Raw genomic sequence first — 21,903 nt, 5'->3', positions numbered from 1 at the left:
GAAAAACCAATATGCACATCCAACACAAAAACTTTTCTTGTAATTAATGGGATTCATATGTTATTAAAATTATTCTGTCAGATTATGAAGACATTTTATTTTATCATACCATTTGGACAGGTTCATATGGCATGGACTTTGTAATGGTTAATGTACCCCCCCCCCCTCCCTCTCTCTCTCATTTTCAAATATTTTAGAATAAGTTATATATTTGCCAAACTGCATTTTTTAAAGACGTTTATAACACTAATTAACACAACAAATGCGTTTCTAAACTGCATCTAAGCTATTTTGAAAGTTACACAAAATATTGATTGAATTAGGACAGAGAACATCGTTGTTTGGAATTTTTATAATAGGTGTAGTAAAGTTTAAAAAAACATGTAACATCCTTGATAAATTAGTTTTAGAATATTTTTAAAATGCAGTTTGACCAATGGCTATTTTATTTAAAAGTACACCATGTACATTAACTTAAAAAGGGGGGGGGGGATGCTATGAACGTTTCGTTTATGTCCCAGTAATCTCGCGACACTTGTGCATTTTCTTACCAATGACGCACAAGAGTCATCAAAGCGCGATAACTCTAATGTGCTGGTAATGAGAAGTATTTTCCCCAAATGGCAACATATGTTCATCGCACTCCAACATGAAAGAGCACGCACACACACACATATTAAATGAACTAAAGTTACTAAACTTGCTACAGATTCATTGTGCATTGCATGTGATAGTGAGACATTAAGCGTGTTAAATACATGTAAGTTGATACAACAATACGAAATCGATAATGAATTTTTGTTTACGTACTAATTTATACCCACAAGTAAAGGAAGTTAATGTAAACATATCCTAAAAATTCGTGGGAACGGATATTATTTCGTGGGAACGAATTTTATTTCGAGGGAACGATATTGAAATTCGTGGACAGGAATTTACTTTTCGTGGGTACAAAATATTGGGAAGGAATTTTATTTCGTGGGAACGAATTTGTAAAAATATAGTCAAACCTCGTTATCTCTAACTCGATGGGACCGAGATATCCGAGATACAAGATCAAATACAAGAATAAGTGGATGGGACTTCCGAATCACTTCAACATACCCATGGTACTAGCATTCGATCGCGAGATACCGAAATTCAGCTGTACATGTATATTTTCCACCTGACCTACCCAGCCATTGCAGTGCTTTAAAGACTAATTGAAAAGGAATACGCAATTTCCGAGTTACTCAATAGTTGTTTTCCTTTGTTCAACTCTTGCGCACAGTGAGAGGCAAAATTTGTTTTCGTACACACGCGATGGATACAAATGCTTATAATTAAATATCGTTGCGTTATGTATTGCCTAAAGGGAGATTACTACATGTAGTTGTCATGCTACCACCTGAACTGAAGGGAAACATAAATTTAGAAAGTTTATGAGTATTTGATAATAAAATAGCTCAAACGAAATATCTTAAATTATCGCACGTGCGTATTTATGAGGCTGTACGACATGAAATGATTTGACTTGTTTATTATTGGTTTTAAATCTATATTTACAAATTCCGGTCAATCAGCAACTTCTAATGCATATTCAAAAGATAAATCAAGTGAAAGTCACGTGTCCAGTTCAGACTTTCAGAAGCAAGATCATCGGTGATCTTATCTATGTAAAGCTGTAATTTGTACTCGAGTAATTGAGAAATACCGTCAATTATAGATTGTGTCGCTTTACTTGTAGAATAATTCTGAACATTCCGGGACAAAAAATAAACATGTGAACATAGGACCATGCAGCTTTAAGATTTATGTGCTAAAAAACAAACAACTTACTAAATGCATTCAGATACAAGAAGCAGGCAATACGAACTTGAATTTCTCATTTAAAAAATTGTTAAATATGTTTCAAAGTTTAAATATTTGTACTTATTGAAATTGAAAAAGATAAATATCATTTAACTTATTCGTATAATTCTTAAACATCAGACCATAACGTTACGACGATGCAGCTATTTTACATGGAGATTTGAATAAGCGATGTCTCTATAAAACGCTACCTAACCCTACAAGCTGTTTAGAGATGTACTGTTTTCCTACACACACATAATGAAGAGGCCAAAACTTCGATTTATTCATATACCTTTTTTCCGATCAAGTTACATGACCAGATACAGGTTCACCATATTCTGAAAATTCCTTGTTTTCCCCTAGTTTCTCTCGAGAATTGTAATTCCAGTATTTATTTCATCGCTTTTAACACGGGTTTTTAGAAGTTGCGTACGATGTAACGAATCTCTTTATCAGTAACGCATGTAATGCAATTATTCTTATAAATGATATATCAAATGCTATTTTTAGCATATATTCTAGCTTAATGATTATTTCATAGGTTTTAAGTTCCAAAGATTACATATCTTCACACGTACTTTTAATATTTCAATACAGAGATAAAATGAATTTTTCCCAGGACAAGGTGAGAAACATTAGCTGTAGGCGCGGGGGTGGAGATTACAGAAGAGAATCGTATTTCCTTAACTGGGTATGAGATAAATATCACAACATGATTGTACAAAAAGAATATTTCTATTGTTTGCTGTGGTATCTTCATGTGGACAGCAAGGAGAAGCGGGGTTTATCCTGTCCAGGAAGGATCACGTGCAGAATCCGGATACGTACATTACAGAAGGAAATTATCTACCCCCAAATTGATTCAGATAAATGAAATGGATGCTTTCCAAGTATTGGATCGGAATAAAAATGGATATCTTCCAAACACACAGCTTGTTTTTATGTTCTGAATGTCTTCAAATTAATGACGTATGGAGCGCAAAATTAACATAAACTCAAATATTGAAGGAAAAAAAATGTAGGTGCGTCTTCGTGTTTCAATCGAGGATAAAGACGAAGAACCTTGATAATTTAGTAATATTTATCAGGCAAGGAATTTACGGTTCATTACAAATCTCTACCTCCACGCAAACGTTAATAATATGTTTCTTACACGGCGGGTGTGACTGGTCAGCAGCAATCTAATTAAAATCAGATCCTAGTGTAGCGATCTAAGTGAGCGGATCTCAGGATCTGGTTTATATCAGATTGTCTCAGGAGGGGATGCTTACTCCTCCTAGGCACCTGATCCCACCTCTGGTGTATCCAGGGGTCTGAGTTTGCCCAACTCTCTGTTTTGTATTGCTTGTAGGAATTATGAGCCTGTTCGTTATCTTCACTTTGTCACTGTCCTTGACTCGGACACTAGGAACACGTGCAGATATACATAACGTACCATCAAAAATCAAAACCTTTCAAATAATCATTCAAGGTAAAATGTATCCTGAAAATAATATTATTTGATATATCTGGAGAATAATCACATTGTGCGTTACTGATAAAGAGACTCGTTACATCACACGCTACTTATCACATTGTGCGTTACTGATAAAGAGACTCTATACATCACACGCTACTTATCACATTGTGCGTTACTGATAAAGTCACTCGTTACATCACACGCTACTTTTAAACACCTATGTAATACAATAAAAATTATCATTACAGTTCTCGAGAGAAAGGGAAAACTAAAAATAATGGGACCTACATTGTTAAAAACAGAGGGTTTTTTTTTGGGGGGGGGGGGGGGGGGCATACTTTATATCGTTTTACAGTATGCCTCCAAGGCGGTGTCTATACTACATTGGGATGTCTTTATATTAAAAGTTTGCAATTTTGTTCCAGTGGTTTCAAGAAAAGGTTCTAGTGGTTTCAAGAAAAGGCAACTTTTCATAGAATATTTTTTCCTATATGTTTCTGTGAAGCCTGAACCCCTTCCATGGCCCCAAGGATCATGACTTGAACTGAACCTATGTAGCATTTAAATAATGATGCTTGTGTAGCCAAAGGCAGATTTAAGATGGGGCACATCCAGCACACACACACCCCAAATCTTCAAATTTAAGATAAATCATAGTCTCTTGGTTAGAAAAATGTAACGGCTAAAAGAAGCAATATTAATTTCTTCCACTCTTGGAGAAATAATTGACAAAATCTTTTGATTTATAGAATTACTTTTATTGGGAGAACTTCCAAAAACCCTTAAAATTTGCGGCATTTTATTAATTTCACCTTCTCAGAAATGACAGCAAAATAGTAAAAATGACTACATAGGATACATATTTCAAGCCCCATAAAATTTGTAAAATCCATGAACTTCCGGGACTTTGCCTCATACCCCCCCCCCCCCCCCCCCAACGCAATTCCTTGATCCGCCCGATTGCAATATGACATATTAAATCCATGAGATTTTTTTTAATGAATTTTCTTGTAAATTCCTTTAGTACTTATAACTAAACTTTATATATACATGTATAGGTACTCCGCTTAGATAAATTACACCATCAAATAAATGGATCTTACAATCCCTCAAAGTCATTACAAAATTAAAAGTCAACACTACACGACAAGAAATAGTGAGAATGAGTGGTAGATACAATTGTTGAAAGTTTGAAGTTATAAACACCACAAAAATTTCGTTATTTTGAAATAAGTCATTATAAAAAAAAAATTCAAGAAGGGTCGGGGTAGGACAATTGCTAACTGGGGCAGAGGGCAATATTTCTCTGACATTAAACTTCAACTAAGTATAAAATGTAAACAAGTATGCAAGTGGATTTAACATCTAATTTCAATTAGATTATATTCAACACTAGTATATTTTCTATAAAATTAAACTTAATTTTTTTAAAGTCTAACAACATATCTTCAATTACAGCCATGTCCATGAATAAGAACACCGGTATATACATAAAATGAATACTAAAAATAAATATCTTGTTCATTTGCATATCAAATACACTCATTTGGTGCAAAACTGCATGATAAATTATTTATACCTTGTAAGATACTGTTATAACAAAGAACTGAAATGCCTATTTTAAAGATGCACTTACTGTTCCTACAAATACAGCTTGTAATGTATGATGGGTGATCAATATCATTTGTTGCTAAATACATGTTAATTAAATGTACTTGCAATTTTCATTAGATTACCATGCATCAATTGATAAGATAAATAATATAGAGGCAATATTCACTTTCAATATTTTTATCTACTAATTTAAAAATAACTTTATCATGAGAAATTCTTTACAAGATTAAAACCGTGTCCGTGGGTCTTTTACTGAATCAATGTAACTGAGTAAAAGTCTATCTTGGTCTGCATTTTTAAAAGAAAATTTAAAAAAAAAACTTCTTTTACTGAAACAAAATCCTGGGGTATTGTACTGAGTATGTCAATGGAAAAAAAATCCCAATCTGAATAGATTCTGATAAATTTCGCAATCTAAAAGCTTAATTATTTCATTTAACATAAATCAAATTACAGGTGCATTTTTGTTGCTGGTTTTGCAGAGACATAAATATGTCATTCATATGGCACAATAATACAAGCCCGGCATCATATTTGTAAAAATCATGTCATACAAGTACAGGTATTTTAAATGTGACGTGTAACTGAGCGGATTTACCAAAATATTTAACAACAAAAAAATAATACACTAAAGTAAAACTATTTTCCACAACTTAAACTGAGCTAACTGCTCAAAAAATGATTTGTTCTGATTCGTGGGATAAGCCCAGATCACTTCTGAGAACCGTTAAAGAGACAAAAATAATAAAACAATCAATTACAACTTTGAGACGGAGCAATGATTCTTAGCTAATATAAAAACTCTAAATGGGATGGGAAAACTTGTTGATTAAGATGCTGGCTCACTTAACTAAGTATGTATCTTTTATAACAAAGATTGTCCTTATTATTTAGGGAGATAGGGAAGGAAAAGCTTGTTCAGCCACGTCTAATCCCTGTCTAACCTAAGGTGTTTTCAGCTTGTCTTCTACCAACGAAGTGAGGACCTGCAGTGACTGCGCTCATTATATACTACCTAGACTGATTTTGATTGGCTGATAACCTTTCTTGATTTTCAATGCATAAAAAGAGTTCTAACATATTAATCTGAATTTTCTCTGATCTTCACATTGGGGAGTGCTACTCGAACAGCTTGTAACACTTTCCATTCGAGAATAATTTGTTTGTTGGTAATTGTCACTAGACAAGCTACTGAAACTATCATAACTGCCATTACTCTGCTCTAAGGCGTTCACATTTCCTTTACATGTAGCATTAGGTTTGTTTCGTGGAGGTAGCCTCTTTCTCAATTTCTCCGTGATCTTTTTCACATCCCACTGGCTGTCACATATGTCAAAGTAAACAAAATTCTTCTCCTCATTTGTTTTTTTGACGCATGAACTGCTGCCATTTTTAAATTTACAACACTCTGAATGCACATAGAAAATTGATGTATAGTAAGGACGAACACAGCACTGCCCTTTGGCAACTTTAGATTTCAATATATTGTTGAACTTATTCCTGTAGTCTTCATCTTCTGAAAGCTTGTCAACAACAACCACAATGATTAGGGCTACACAACGACTGGCCAATTCACTAAATGCCTCAGTTTTATCTGAAAGAAAACAAAAGTGTGTTTGATACTTAAACATGTTGAATGTGGACAGAAGATTGAAACTAATGAGACTGAACCATGATTTTAATATTGTACATAACAAAGCCCGTTTTTCTGATCAGGAAATTAATCTTTGTAGAGTAGAAATTCTATTTCAATCATTTGATTTTCATTATTTATTTACTATAGTTACCCCGGCAGCCTATATAGTTTATGTGTACAAGTATGGTATATGAATATGTTGGTATATTGATGCTAAATTGTGTGGTGAAAATATTGTATCTACTATTGTTCAAAACGTCAAGTGTAGACTGAAAGTTTTCTATAGACAAGCAAGATTTTTGGAACAAAAGAGCACATTTTCATTATGTTCAGCACCTAGTCTCTGTCATTTAGATTGTTCAGGCAATTCATGGTATTTGAATTGTTAAAAGCGATGTAACATAAATTACAAATTTGACAAAACAAGGTTATTAGATTCATATTTAGATTGATCTCGAATATATTCAGTTAATTCCAGTGTGTTGGATACTTTAAACATGTTGAATGTGGACAGAAGATTGAAACTAATGAGACTGAACCATGATTTTAATATTGTATATAACAAAGCCCGTTTATCTTAGGACAAATTTTACAAATACAACTGATCAATACTGTTACACCAGATCTACAAATAGCAGACCTGTTTGCTCTCACGATTTTGCCGTACTATGTACGGATTTCGAGCCCAAAATACATCTATTTTCATATACAGAAAATACTGAAATCTGTCCGTTTGCATTTTAGCAGTTACTGTTTCATGTTATTATCCGTTTTCTTTTGACCCTTGATCAAATTGCTCAAAAATGTGAGTTGTAAAACATTTCTGTGATCATAACCTAGGTCAAATGATTTAAAATTGGTGGAAAGAAGGCAAGGTAAGACCACTTACTCGCAGATCTTTGGAAATTTCCTCAGTTGGTGTACAAAAGGAAGTACATTTACGTATTGGTAGAAATGATTGATTGTTTGTTTCATGTCCTGTCAAGAATATTTCACTCATATTGACACGTCACTGGCTGTAGGTGAAGTACCACAAATTTAGACCTATGCTTAGTACTTAGGACTGTAGCAGAGAGGGTTCTTTATTGTGCCAATGCCTTCTGTTTTTAAGGTCATATCCGAAAGACCTGTGATTCTCACTTCTAGATGCTGAGCGTTTGGCGATGGAGCAATCACTACCTATTCCAATGTCTTAAGTTTGACACGGCCATGGAACGATCGGGGCTCAAACTCGCGACCTCCCAGTTACGAAGCAAATGCTCTACCACTGAACTACTGAGATTGGTGGCACAAATGACTGTATAAATGTCATAATTAAACAAAAGTACACAAACATTGGAAATCGCTTCGCAAGTAGAACGGAATTATGAACGTATTCCTTGAATGTGAGGACTCCTTACAGATGGGAATAACAAGAGCAAAAGTACATGTTTGTAAAATCTAATAACTGAAAGAAAGACTAATTCATGAGATAAGAAATTTCTTCAACAAGCATTTTGCATGTTCTATTGATATTTTTGTTCTTCGTATTTATTCAGAATTTTCAATGCAGAGAGATGCAATCTTAGTTATATATTCATTGTTTTTGATAAGGTTACAGGTAGCTGCATGTTCTTCATTTATTAATGTAAAAACACAGTAAAAGAAAATCTTACTGACAAATGCCAAATCTTACTGACAAATCTAATCACAAATACTGAGAGACAATGACAGGAGTAAACAGGTCTAAAATAGTCTAAATTTTTTGTACATGTACCAAGTTTGATCGACATTGGTCCAGTAATTCTGGAGAAGGTGTAAATGTGGAAAGTTTAAGGACAGACAGACGACCGACAAATGTGGTCAGAAAAGCTCACTTGAGCTTTCATCCCTGGCTAAAGATATAAACCACATAGCTTCAAATTGAAAACTTTTCACTCACTTTTACCAGGAACAATACTTTCATTGTAGGTTGCTAATTCATAATTCTTCAAAACACATTGCAAGAAAGATAGTTTTGTTGTCAACAAGTCATCCTCTTCATTTACACTGTACACCAGCACTTGATGGTTGTTTTTGTGATCTTGAATGTAAGAATATCAAAGTCAATCAATGAAAGACCCTGCCTCCTAACATCCTCAAAATTACAACAAACAAGAATTACTGTGAGCAATGCTCACTAAGAATACCCCCCGTTTACCCCAATCTCCCAGAGGGTGTTGTTAATAGGTATAAATTACCTCTTTCCTGAGTGTAAAAATATGGTATGCCTTTGTAGAAGAAAATGGAAGATATAGTCCAAACACAAATCCATGGTATAAACCTATAATTTTGACCTTGAGATCATGAATGTACATGACACATAGTCTCATGGTGATACATGTACACCTATGTCTTACGGTATGACTGTACACCTATGTCTTATGGTATGACTATGTCAAAACCCTATAATCAATTTTGACCTTGAGGTCAAAGTTCAAGGTCATGTAGAGGTTATGAAGGTACCTGACACGTCTCATGGTGATACACTCATGTGTCAAATATGGTATGCCTATGTCAAAGAACAAAGTCATGGCCCTGACACGAATCCATTGTAAAAACCTTTAATTTTGACCTTGAGCTCAAGGTCATAGGGAGGTCATGAAGATACCTGACACATCGTCTCATGGTGATACACTCATGTGTCAAATATGGTATGCCTATGTCAAAGAACAAAGAAATTATTGCCTGGACACAAATCCATTGTAAAAAACATTTAATTTTGACCTTGAGGTCAGGGAGTAAAGGTCATATAGAGGTCATGAAGGTACTCGACACATCGTCTTGTGGTGATCCACCTGTGTGCCAAATATGGTATGCCTAAGTCAAAGAACAAAGAAGTTATGGCCCGGACACGAATCTGCAGACAGACGGACGGACAGAGTGATTCCTACATGTATATACCCCCCAGAACTTTGTTCGGGGGGGGGGGGGGGGGGGGGGGTAAAAATCCTTGTTTATAAAATTATCAGTACATAACAATGCAAATTCAAAAATAAATAAAACATTAGAATCTAAATTCACTCAGTTAGATATCAATTGTTATAATATAATAATAACAAGAGGCCCACAGGCCTTATCGGTCACCTGAGTACTAGTGAAAAAGTATCACTACTCCCAAGGGCTATGAAATCTAGAAAAGATGTCCTGTTCTGAATATCTAAGCTAAATTTTAACATTCAGCAAAAATATAAAACAAGATGTGTTCTTAAAACTTCACTGTTCTCAAAAGTGCATACACTGATGAAAGGCTTTAAATAATAGGTGTATTAAAACATCAAAATATATGACTAATTTGGACTCATCCTAAAGTCATAACCCTGGGTTGTGAAATTCACCATTTTTTGTAAATCCTTTTCTGCTATTCCTAAGTATGCATTTAGATTTTATACAGTATCAGCAAACTTACACATAAATACTATATACTAAGTTTGGCCCCACCCTGGGGTCAAAATCCTTACTCTGGGGAAAATCAACTTTACAATTTTGGTAAAAGACTATCTGCTCTATCCATTTAGTTTCAATTTAGCATCAAAAGCACTTAAGAAAATGTTATTGAAGTGTTTTACACATAAACACTATATAACAAGTTTGGCCCTGCCCTGGGGTCAGAACCCCTACCCCGGGGATCATGAAATTTACAATTTTGGTAAAGGCCTTCCTGCTCTACATCACTATGCATTTAGTTTTTCTTACAAGCAGGTGTGGTTCTTGAGAAGAAGATTTTTGAAAATTAGTCATTTTTGGACAGTTTTTGACCCGTCCCTAGGGCCCCAGGGGTGCTAGAGTCCTGAAATTTAAAATTATGTTCCCCTTATTCCAAATGTTTCATACCAAATTTGAAAAGATTTGGAATGATAGTTATCAAGAAGAAGTTAAAAATGTCTATTGTTCACACATTTAATAACTGACCATTTTGGCCACACCCCAATACCAAAACCCTTATCCCTGGGATCATCAAATTTACAATTTTGGTAAAGGGCTACCTGTTCTTTCTAAATATCTATTTACTTTCAATTTAGTATCAATAGCACTAAAGAAGATGTTATTTAAGTGGTTTACACATAAACACTATATATCAAGTTTGGCCCCGCCCTGGGGTCAGAACCCCTACCCCGGGGATCATGAAATTTACAATTTTGGTAAAGGCCTTCCTGTTCTACATCACTATGCATTTAGTTTTTCTTACATGCAGGTGTGATTCTTGAGAACAAGATTTTTGAAAATTAGTCATTTTTGGACAGTTTTTGACCCGTCCCTAGGGCCCCAGGGGTGCTGGAGTCCTGAAATTTACAATTTATGTTTCCCTTGTTCCAAATATGTTTCATATCAAATTTGAAAAGAATTGGACTGGTAGTTATTAAGAAGAAGTTTAAAATGTTCAATTGTTAATGCACGACAGACGACGACGGAAGAAAACCAATTGCAATAGGTCACCTGAGTTTACTCAGGTGACCTAATAAATTCTTTATTTAGACAAGATAGCACAATTAGTACAAATGACTAGTTTACATTGTGGTCCTGTATAAAACATATTCACAGACAGATAAATGAGAGAATAGAAAAATAGATAATACAATATAAAATATATACATAAAATATACACATGATATCACTGGGAAAAAAATAAACATATACATATCTATAGATTAATTATCACTTATTTGAGTAATAATGCTGCAAATATGCTGATTTAAAAGGTGTAATAGAACCACAGCTTTTGACAGACTCGGGCAACTGATTCCATAAAATTGTGGAGGATAGCTTAAAGGGAAGGGTAACCCTAACCACAAAGTTCTTTTATGAATACAGTATCACTTACTGATATCGTAATATACAGTCTTTAACTACAAAAATCCTTGCTTAACAAATCAATATTACTCTATCATGTATTTTAAATTACCCGCCGCTAAGAGAGTGGCCATTGGCGTTTAATTTATGATGTCACACCATCTATTCCGGTTTATTTCATCAGCAGCACTGTAAACATGACAAGTCACGAACAGTTAAGTTTGGAGCCGTATAGATTTGGGCCCGTTCTTTCCCAAGAAGAAATTGAGAAAAGAAGACGTTCAGTCAAGTCACAGACCAGGCAGACGGTACACGTTCTTCATCCAAATGTCTCGAACCTCAACTTGTCATTACGCAAATGATGGATCCACAGTTTAAGTAGTCTTTTCTTTTCAAATGACTTGGTTGAGTCGGGAATTTCGAAAAATTACCTTTTTTTACATCTCCCCTTCGCATTAGTGTAATTAACTGCTTGCCAGGAAGGCATCAACCTATTTATTCGGAAGATCTACCAGATGCACATTTTTGATGATGATCTCGCAGGTGCTTGGGTTCAGGACACACACACCCCCCTCCGAATAAGCTACATGAGTTGTTTAATTAATTTTTTGTTGTAAATATTTCTAATGCATGTCAACAACATCTTGCATACCCATAAAGTCCAAAATAATTCAAAATAAGCCCCTTTAAAAAAAATACTCTAGGTCACTGGTTATCATAAGTTCTGTTATAATAACCTGTGAGGGTATTCTTTTTTAAAAAAGGACTTTGTTGACATATGCATTAGAAATATTTTCAAGGAAAAAATAGTTAAATCAACTCATGTAGCTTATTCGGGGGGGGGGGGGGGGGGGGGGGGGGGGGGGGGGGTCCTGAACCCAAGCACCTGTGGATGATCTTAGAATCTCATCAAAACCGGAACAGACGGTGTGACGTCAAAATTATTGATTTTTGTGGTCCTGAATACAAAAGAGTTGCACATCAAGGCAGCCTCTATACATGCAGATCTCGGGAATTTCAATTTTTGACATTTTCAAATTAGTACTGAAGCATATCTAGGCCATATATCAACAGAATTGTATGACAAATCTTTATCATATGATTAATCCTATCATTTATCATGTAAAAATCTTTTGGGTTGCCTTTCCCTTTAAAAGACCGTTTATAATATTCAGTTCGAACTTTTGGTAAATATAAAATGCCATATCATAAAGGTCATATCATCAGAGTACCACAGGACTTGTCCATAAATTTGATCAAACACCAGCCTTGCTCCTTTATTGTAGACAGTATCACAAAAATTAAAGAAGTCTTTCACATGATAAAGACAATATTTTGGCCCCTCCCTGGTACCAAAACCCTAGCTATCCATGGGATTATGAAATTTACAATTTTAGCAAAGGGCTACCTGTTCCTTTTAATTATCCATTTAGATCCAACTTAGTGTCAATATTGATCATTAAAGAAGATATTCTTTAAATGTTTTACACATAAACAAGCTATATACCAAGTTTGGCCCTGCCCCGAAATCAGAATCTCTACCAGGCAATCGTGAAATTGACAATTTTGGTAAGGTATAACTCAGCTATATAAAAAATTGCCTACACATATATGTATATTCTCACAGCTTTTATGATCTAGAAATTGCTGTGACTTTTGTAATACTTCATATTGAATGATACATTTTTCACATGTACAATGTACCAACAGTCCTGAAATGTAAACTCAGGTGACCTAAAACTAGAAATCTATAGAATGTCTTTACACACATGGGTGAGGCAGTTTCCCTTATTCCTAGCAGAAACATACCATGTATGTGCTAAGAAATTTCATAGGGAAATATATGTATCAAAATACTCATGTAGAAAATGTGGACTTTATATCGTCAACAAGCAGTGAAACGCCATTTCGAGATTTTCCCCGACAAAAGTTTGGTAACAGTAATGAATAAGGTACACTCATTTTGTATCTATTCTTAGACTTTGTTTATTAAAAGGGTGTAAATTAATGTGCAATTACATGTAGTATATAATTCAATGAAGCAGTAAAGTTTGAACATACTTCCAATTTGCAACCGGATGTCAGAAATTTAATTTCGTATTCTGATCCTGATCGAGAGTTGATGACTGGGAATGATGTACATTTAATTCAATATACATGTAACACCAAACATTTATTATATCATATTCAAAATAAAAATATATACACATATACGATGTTGTAGAGTTATTTTTTTTGTGTGTAAATTTTTTTTATATCAAAACAATATATCATAATTCAAATTGAATTATCTCCCTTAGACAGTGGTAAATAGATGTCATTAATAACAAAGATGATGACAGACAGACAAAGTGAAATGACTCCAAAATCTGTCTTCCTCTTATTGTAAATTATTTCTGTACAAAATTTGAAAACTGTTCAATGAAAACTGTTTGAGTAATCATGTCACAAAGAAAGAGTTCAACTTATGGACAGACGGCTGGCCTGACAATGCGGGGCCCTAATAAAATGCTTTCTTTGTTGTTTCATCAAGTGATGAAGGTAGCTAGCATTGCAGAAATAAAACATAACCGCGTAAGTGGGTTATGTAAATTTATTCTGCAATGATTGCTACCTTCATCACCCAATGAGACAATAAAGAAAGACATTTTATTGTTTATATTTACATTTTTATGTATTTTTAAAAATATAAACTAGATTTAAGTACTAAAATATCATATGGTAGACCCATTCATTACGTTAAACGGAACAGCCAATGCACCCTTTGACCTTGATGACGCTCTATATTTGGTAATGATTACACAGACAGGTGGTACTAAAAAACCGGATCGCACTAGTTTGCAATAAACATGCATTTATTGTCCCAAATGAAAGCAATGTCAATTTCAAAAGAAAGATAAGAGAAAAGATTCAGTGAATGTAAATATAGTGTGATATAGATATATGAAATTGAATTTGTTCTTGGTATGTTTATATTATACAGTATTGGTAATAATACCACAACATTTATAACATATTACACTATTCCAATCTTTTTATGGTATCAGAATTTACACTGTTTACCTGATCAAGAAATATGACTCACAATAGGTGTGGTCATTCAACTGGGGTGCTCATTCCTCCTTAAGTACCTGATCCCACCTCTGGTGTGTCCAAGGGTCCGTGCTTGTCCAACTCTTAATTTTGTATTTTCTTATAGGAGTTATTAGATTGATCACTGTTCGTTATCTTCACCTTTTCATGATATATTTTGACAAAGACTTTAAAATAATTGAAGAGAAAAATGTTGATGCCAGATATCAATACCTTTACCACTGTGACAGTTATCCAACACAGACAGGCATTTGTATTTCCTTTTCAACTTCTTACTGCGGCAAATACATATCAAACACCAACCGATGACCAGGAACACGACAAACAGCATTATAAGGACTAGAATGATGATGTATGTTTCACTAATCTGAGTTACCATCTCTTCTGGAGAGAAAAAAATAAATGTTTAGAAATTAATAATTCATACCAGTTGAAAATACTTGCAGCAAGAAATTTCAAAATGTTCATTCACATATTTAAAATTGTGATCTTTACCAATATAATTTCTAATATATAAAATTTTTGACAAGAACATTGTTGTTAATTTTTGTTGTTGTTGAAATTTCCCTCCCTTGGCACAACCTGACAACAAGTTTTCTTTCCTTAAAATAATATTTACATTTCCATTCTTTTGATAACTTTTCAAATGACCAGGTATAATGACAGAGACAGCCATTTCCTCATCAACATGCTGCAACTGTAAGCAATATGCCCCTATGAATGTCAATGAATAGAGTACGTCTATTTTAATGACTGGGAATTCCGACAGAAATGAAAATAGAATGAAAATCCACCTCACAAGTCAAAGTTTTGAGATTACGTACTCTCCACAGAGTATGTAATTTAGAAACCTTGACTTGTGAGAATGACAGCAAATAGGAAATAAATTTCATTTTTGAGAATCCATGAGCTTATGAACTGCAACGCTTCATGTCAACATACATGTACTTTTCAATACGGCATGAAACTTAGCAGTTTATACCCTCAACGCTCATGTATTTTCAAAAACCAAATTAATTTAATGAATGAACCTCATTACAACTTTATCAGGATGGGGTTTCAAATCATATAGCACAATAATATACAGTAAATTCCTTAATTTATGTGAGTATAATTAACATCTCGAAATGATCAGTAGACATCAAATCCTGAGAATATGAATTCCCAAGTGGTCTTTTGATCAACAGTTTTATATGTATTAATGATAGAAAAATAAAAGCAAGTCACTTTATTTAGAAAGTGGTGCTTTTTGCAAAATTAAATGCGATATTAAATTCCTTGCGTTTATTTAAAAAAGCTACAGTAGCTGACTAGCTGTAGATCTGTAGAATTAGCTGTAATAATTCAGCTTTCTCCGATTTTTTTAAAAAATCGGAAAGGGCTACATTACTGCAGCTACAATAGAATAGGTGATAAAACATACAGATGATGTCATAATCTATCAAGAAAACCTAACTTTTCATTCATTGACCCTTTACAGGTAAGAGGAATTATACAGGTCAGTCACCCTGTGTTCACTATGAAGTAATCCCGAGTCTTAGATATTGCAAGTATATGTACCTTTATGTTTCTATAAAAATCTTCCCTATTTCAAAGTCTTAAAATGATCACAAAAACAAACTGATTTTTTTACTAAAGAAAAATATTTAGGAAATAAATTTTATTTTTAAAATACACGAGGTCATGAACTGCGACACTTTATGCCAGCAAACTTCATGAAACATTCTAGCAATAAGCCTTCATAAAAAGTATGCTGGCAAGAAGCATTGCTGTTCATACCCTCAAGTATTTTTCATGTTTTACTGTAATTGTTTGTCCCCAGCACTTCACTATAAGTGTGTGTTACTGTACTTTGTTAATAAAAATGATCTTGTAAACTTATATTCATTTTCAAATCAGATTATTTGGCTTTAAATCAATTTTAAAAACTATGAATTTCTACCCTTATCTCTCTTAATCAGAAATGCCTCATATACAGAAACATGTCCACCGTCAGTTACAATGCATTGAACAGGTTTGCTGAAATCTTCATCTGTGATGCTTAGAATTTTCAATCTGCATTCATGTTTTAATCCATTCTCACTGCAAAGGATGAAAAATTATTTTAACCAATAATGCAATAAAAATTTATGGCATGCATGAACTTCCATTCATATTGTATCTGATCTAAACTTCACAATATAAAGATACTGGCATTTTTTAAAACATTTTTCAGAGAATGTTTTGATAAATATGTGAAACAATCGATATGCCGTAGACAGATTGGCTACTGCCGTTTACCTGACATCACAACTGTTGGTGTTCCTGGCCGAGGAGATTATTGAGACTGATTTATCTGTATCATTAACTTTGTCGCAGTGGAAGAAATATTCACAGGTGAATTTCACAGATGCACCTTCCACCAGGTCTGTCATGTTTTTAGGTTTAGTCCATTCCGAATCGATTTTACAATCTTTAAATGAGAAATGAAATAAAATGTATGTGTTGTGTAAATGAAAAAAATTGCACAACAAGATGGATTTACAAACAAATAAGAAAAACACTGGGTGCATTCAGAGTAAACCCAATGGTACCATCACCAATTTGCCAATGGTATTATATGAGTTGTTTGGCTCCCTGCGTACCCTGAACAAGTTTGGATTACAAATGGCGAGTAATTCAACTATGGTATTATTGGTACATGTACACGTATACCATTGGCTGATAAGTTAGACGGAAATGTCAAACAAAGACTATATGTGTAAAATTTTGCAGTTTCAAAATACATTTTTAAGCACTGATAATTACTCTCTCCTGCAGATCATTTTCTCCATCTTCACTAGTCAAGAGTTTTGGGGGATGGAGTGGACTGAAAACCCTTGGCTGGCAAAGATGTATTTTTTCTTGCAAAATACGAGTAGGTCTACCATCGGACAAACTGGTTAGAGTGAGCGATTAATATATCCTATACATTTGATGTTTTAAAACCCATTTCCGTCTATCCAGAGACATGTTTGAAGCAACGTGTCTGAAACTGTCTTCAGTTGATGTCTATGAAGATTTAAAGGGGAAAAGCTGTGCTACAAAATATGTTGCTAAGTCCAGCGTGCGCATGATACTCACCATTTGTACGTCATGAATAAAGTTAACAACGCTAATAGAGCGTTAGGTTGTCTGCAGAAATGTTTACCATTGGTCAATTTTATTGGCAAACGTTGGTACCACTGTCATAGCAATGGTAAAAAATTCTGTCGATGGTAACTTTTGTCAACCAATGGTAGTACTCTGAACGTTATATCCACAGTCAGATTTAATGAGATAGATTACATAAATTTTATTTGTATAGATACGAAAGTGAATAGAAAGCGCATAGAAACTATATGTAATTTTGTGCTTTATAAATGAATAAAATAGTAATAATAATAAATAGTCATTGAACAAGCATAAACTACCTTAAATGATTTCATACCCTCATATCATAGTTTGTTATTAACATTTTTTTCAATTTCTCATAATTCAATTTTTAACTACAATTTCAAATCAAACTTCATACGTCACAATGACCGTTACCCATGGAATGGACTAATAAAAAGTGCACCACCACAGCATATAATACACACGTCAGATGTTATTCATTACAATTCATGACGCAAAATCATGTCAACCTAGATCGATGCAAGGATTGCAATTTATCAGAGGTTAGATCAAGATTATTCCTATTATCGCAATTCACCTTTGAATTAGAACGCTTTACCCGATATAGTATTGCGTTGTGTGACGACACAATTGAATGAGACGTTTGATGTAATACAACAAGAGTTTTCATTGGCCGATTACAGCCCGCCCACTTTCTCGAGCGGATTCGAACTGTACATAGCTCTCTGAAAAGATCCACCTCTTATAAAAACCTTCGATTTACGGGTCACAAAAAGCTGCGGACGGTTGAGGCCTGAAATCGGTGTATTCTTGTGTTGCTGTCTCATAAACTCAATATAAAAAAATCTTAACATATTTTCCTACTATACTTGCGTCCAAACATACCTTCAAATGTTCATTAAAGCCATACACCACCCGAAAACTCGCAGCTTCAAATGATTTCGTTTGTTGACGTAGCCATGTTAGGTAGCCGGTCAATTCGAACTCTTGCTATTGGTATCTATTCATAAAATCAGTTGTAAGTTATGTATTCGCTCTTCATTTATTATCAACACGAATAATTAATAGAAATTAAAACATTTTTGTACCAGTTTTTGTAATTAGGTAAAATAAGCTCTAGATGAATGAAAATGCTACATAAGCCCATTAGATGGAGATCGGCCGGCGCAGCCGCTCATGACTAATGAAAGCCGCACTGCCGTGAGTTTAGCTTTTTGAATAATTATCATTTTTAGGACTGGGGTGGTATATTATTTAAACAATTTAGCGAAAATATTTGTGGGGAATTAGTACACATCTAGACGCTATTGTGCCAATATGGAAATGAACCGGGATTAGAATTGACTGGCTACCTAACATGGCTACGTCTACGAACGAAATCATCAAAAGCTGTGATCGAGTTTTTGGGTCGTATGGGGCTTTAATAAATATTTGAAGGTATGTTTGGACACAAGTATAGTAGGAAAATATGTTAGGAATTTTTTTTTTTTTATTAAATTTATGAGACAACAACACAAGAATACAACTTTTTCTCTTTCTTCCTTTGAAGTTTTTTTCCATCTAGCATCTGGCCGTCCTGACTACTCCCGTATAAGGGAATTTGGGCGGACTTATACATATGGACCAATGAGAGTTTCTGTTGCATTTCGCAATTGTATTACAAACAGATTCAATTGTGTCGTCACACAACGCAATACTATATCGGCCAAAGCGTTCTAATTCAAAGGTGAATTGCGATAATGTGTCTATTGTACATTGCAATTGAGTCTAGATCTTGTCAATATATCTCATGAATTGTTCAAATAACCACAGAAATGTTTCAAAACATGTTTTCATTCTATCACATATATTTAGATACTTTCTTTCAAATGGTATGGATTACTTATTTTGGGTTGTATAAAGAAATGCCCTATAACTAAAGGAGAGACACACTATTTCCACAGCCTTCATTAACAAATCTTTGACTGAACAGATGCAATTTAGCTCTTGTCAAAACGACCTTTGTACATCCAACTGAATTTGAAACACCATGGCTTAGATCATTACTCCCAATGGACAAATGGAATCTCAATTGAACAATTGAAGAGAATTGGCAGTATAATCAAACTCCTTGAAACACCATGGTTTAGATCATTATATTCCCATGAGACAATTCCTCTATCTGTTGTGTGATATGCTTGTTAAGTTTATGTAAATTTTCTAGTATATAAATATTGCACATAGTTGAGGGTAACATTAAAAATTTTCAACCCGAGAAAACTATTGTCAACCGAGGCATAGCCTCGGTTGACAATGGTTTCTCGAGGGGTGAAAATTTTCAATGTTACCCTCAACTACATGCAACATTTGTTTTATTATACTGAATGTTATATAAACAACAAAGCAGAAAGACTTACGTCTGTTGACATTTGATCAATCACCGTCATGCGATATTTGGTATATCGATGCGGGTATTCGTGTTTATTACAAACACTCAAACAATGTCGTCTAACAATTAATCTACGGCGAAACGTACGTGCATAAATTTGACGCATGTGATAATTTTTATAATATCACCTGTTGTCAAATGCTGTTACTCGTTGCTAGATATTATCAACCTGGAGCACGTGGTTTAATCTGTTCTCAGAGGGTTAATATTGTTTTTTCAAATGCTTCTCGACCAATCGGATTCAAGTATTTTACATGAAAGTATAACAATACATATTATTATATAGCTAATAAATAGTCTATTATAAATTCTAGAGAATGTTAGCATTCAATATCCTGAGAATTTATTGAACGCTAACTTTGCATTGCGTAAATAGTGTGCACCCGAAACATTCCAAATATGAGCGTTCAATATTGACATTACCGTAACGACATACACAAGCCAAAATGGCAGACGACGGTCCTCCGAATCTGACAGAGCTGGTATTTGATATATTATGATATACATATAAAACAAATATTCATGTTATTTACTTAAACAAAATGTTTTACTGTACATAGATTATGATCTCCCCATGCATTCACAAAATCAGTTTGCTTCATGCATCAATGACGGGTTTAATTTTTCACAGTTAAGAAATGCATGTTGATATATTTGCACACTTTCACCTTAGATGCCAATATTGATGAATTCTCGTCTATTTTGGAGTATTTTGAGTGAAAAGGGATATAATTTAACAACTAAATACTTTAGCTGTATAATAAAATGGTTATTGAACTTATATTGGTGAATAATTGGCACTCGTTGACTGTCAAAATGCACTCGCAAGCTCGTGTATTTTCACAGCCAACTTGTGCCAATATTCACCAATATAAGTTCAATAACCCTATAATACTGCATATTTTTATGTGGCTACATTTTATTACAAAATGCATATTTCTTGATGTGACAATTATTGGATAGGGCTCTGAATTACTTTCTTACGGTACATGTTTAGGAACTATCTCCCTTAACACAGTTTTTTAAATACTAAATTACCATTTTAAAAGTTTTAATGACCCATTTTAAGGTGGATCCTTAGTCCTGGATTTTTGGGGTTTAGGTAGCATTTTTTTGTTTGCAATCAATAGATTAACATTCAGAGTAATGAGAAAAGGCAAATTAGTTAAGGATTTCCATATTTATTTTCATTACAGACACTACTGAAGTAGTGTACCCCTATGTAGATTTTTATGAAATTCATTGGAAACAGTTATCTGTTGTTATTTTAAAATAAAAACCAAAAAAATAATTTAAATTGCATTTATTTATCAGGAAACATGTCAAGAACTAAAACACATGTTATTTTCAATATGTTCATCAAGTTTTAGTATAATAAGTGCAAAATTATTGAATTAACCTTATTCTCCAAAATGTTAAAAAACAAACAAATATAGACACAATTTCCTTATAGCATGGTTTACATATCATTTTTTCTGTTTATATTAGTAGATGTACATCTGTTATAGTTATTTATGGGGAAAAATCCATACCTTTCCTTAATAATTTCAAATCTATAGCTTCCAGAGTATGTATACCCCCATAAAAACCCTAAGTCTGGCACCATACAACTGAGCTATTCAAAACCACTCATGGATTAAAATTGTATGTAATTTCATGAAAAGACACAGATAATAATTCCTTATCACCTTGGTAAAATGTTTGTGAAAAATATAGGAAATCTATTGCATAATGGACTTGATAAATAATTTAATGAAAACAGAGTTATTGTCCTTGGATTCAATATTTTGAAACTCATAATTAACTATTCAAATATAACTAAGACTTTTTAAATATTTTATGGCTAACAATTTTTTTTACAATAACTATTGAAAAAGACTCCAACAAAATTTATGT

General features: G+C 33.7%; 1 protein-coding gene across 15 annotated transcripts in view; it reads right to left on the bottom strand.

Annotated features, from left to right (window-relative positions):
* Positions 1 to 4,645: 4,645 nt before the first annotated feature.
* Positions 4,646 to 21,903, bottom strand: part of LOC125659417 (uncharacterized) — a 56,430-nt gene continuing 39,172 nt past the window's right edge. For 6 of the 15 annotated variants that reach the window (XM_048891087.2, XM_048891086.2, XM_048891088.2 and 3 more), the window contains 5 exons: positions 16,725 to 16,896; positions 16,387 to 16,526; positions 14,658 to 14,828; positions 8,464 to 8,604; positions 4,646 to 6,500 (listed from right to left, as the gene is read on the bottom strand). In XM_048891087.2, the coding sequence (XP_048747044.2) occupies positions 5,980 to 6,500; positions 8,464 to 8,604; positions 14,658 to 14,828; positions 16,387 to 16,526; positions 16,725 to 16,896 (1,145 nt within the window). In that variant the 3' untranslated portion in view covers positions 4,646 to 5,979. The remainder of the gene's footprint in view (positions 6,501 to 8,463; positions 8,605 to 14,657; positions 14,829 to 16,386; positions 16,527 to 16,724; positions 16,897 to 21,903) is intronic. The other 9 variants (XM_056148817.1, XM_056148818.1, XM_048891091.2 and 6 more) reach the window with 3 other exon arrangements.

This window comes from Ostrea edulis, chromosome 9 (genome assembly GCF_947568905.1).
Source record: "Ostrea edulis chromosome 9, xbOstEdul1.1, whole genome shotgun sequence".
NCBI classification, from domain to species: Eukaryota; Metazoa; Mollusca; class Bivalvia; order Ostreida; family Ostreidae; genus Ostrea; species Ostrea edulis.
Note: the sequence above shows the minus strand (reverse complement) of the source record. Positions and strands in the feature narration are given on the sequence as shown.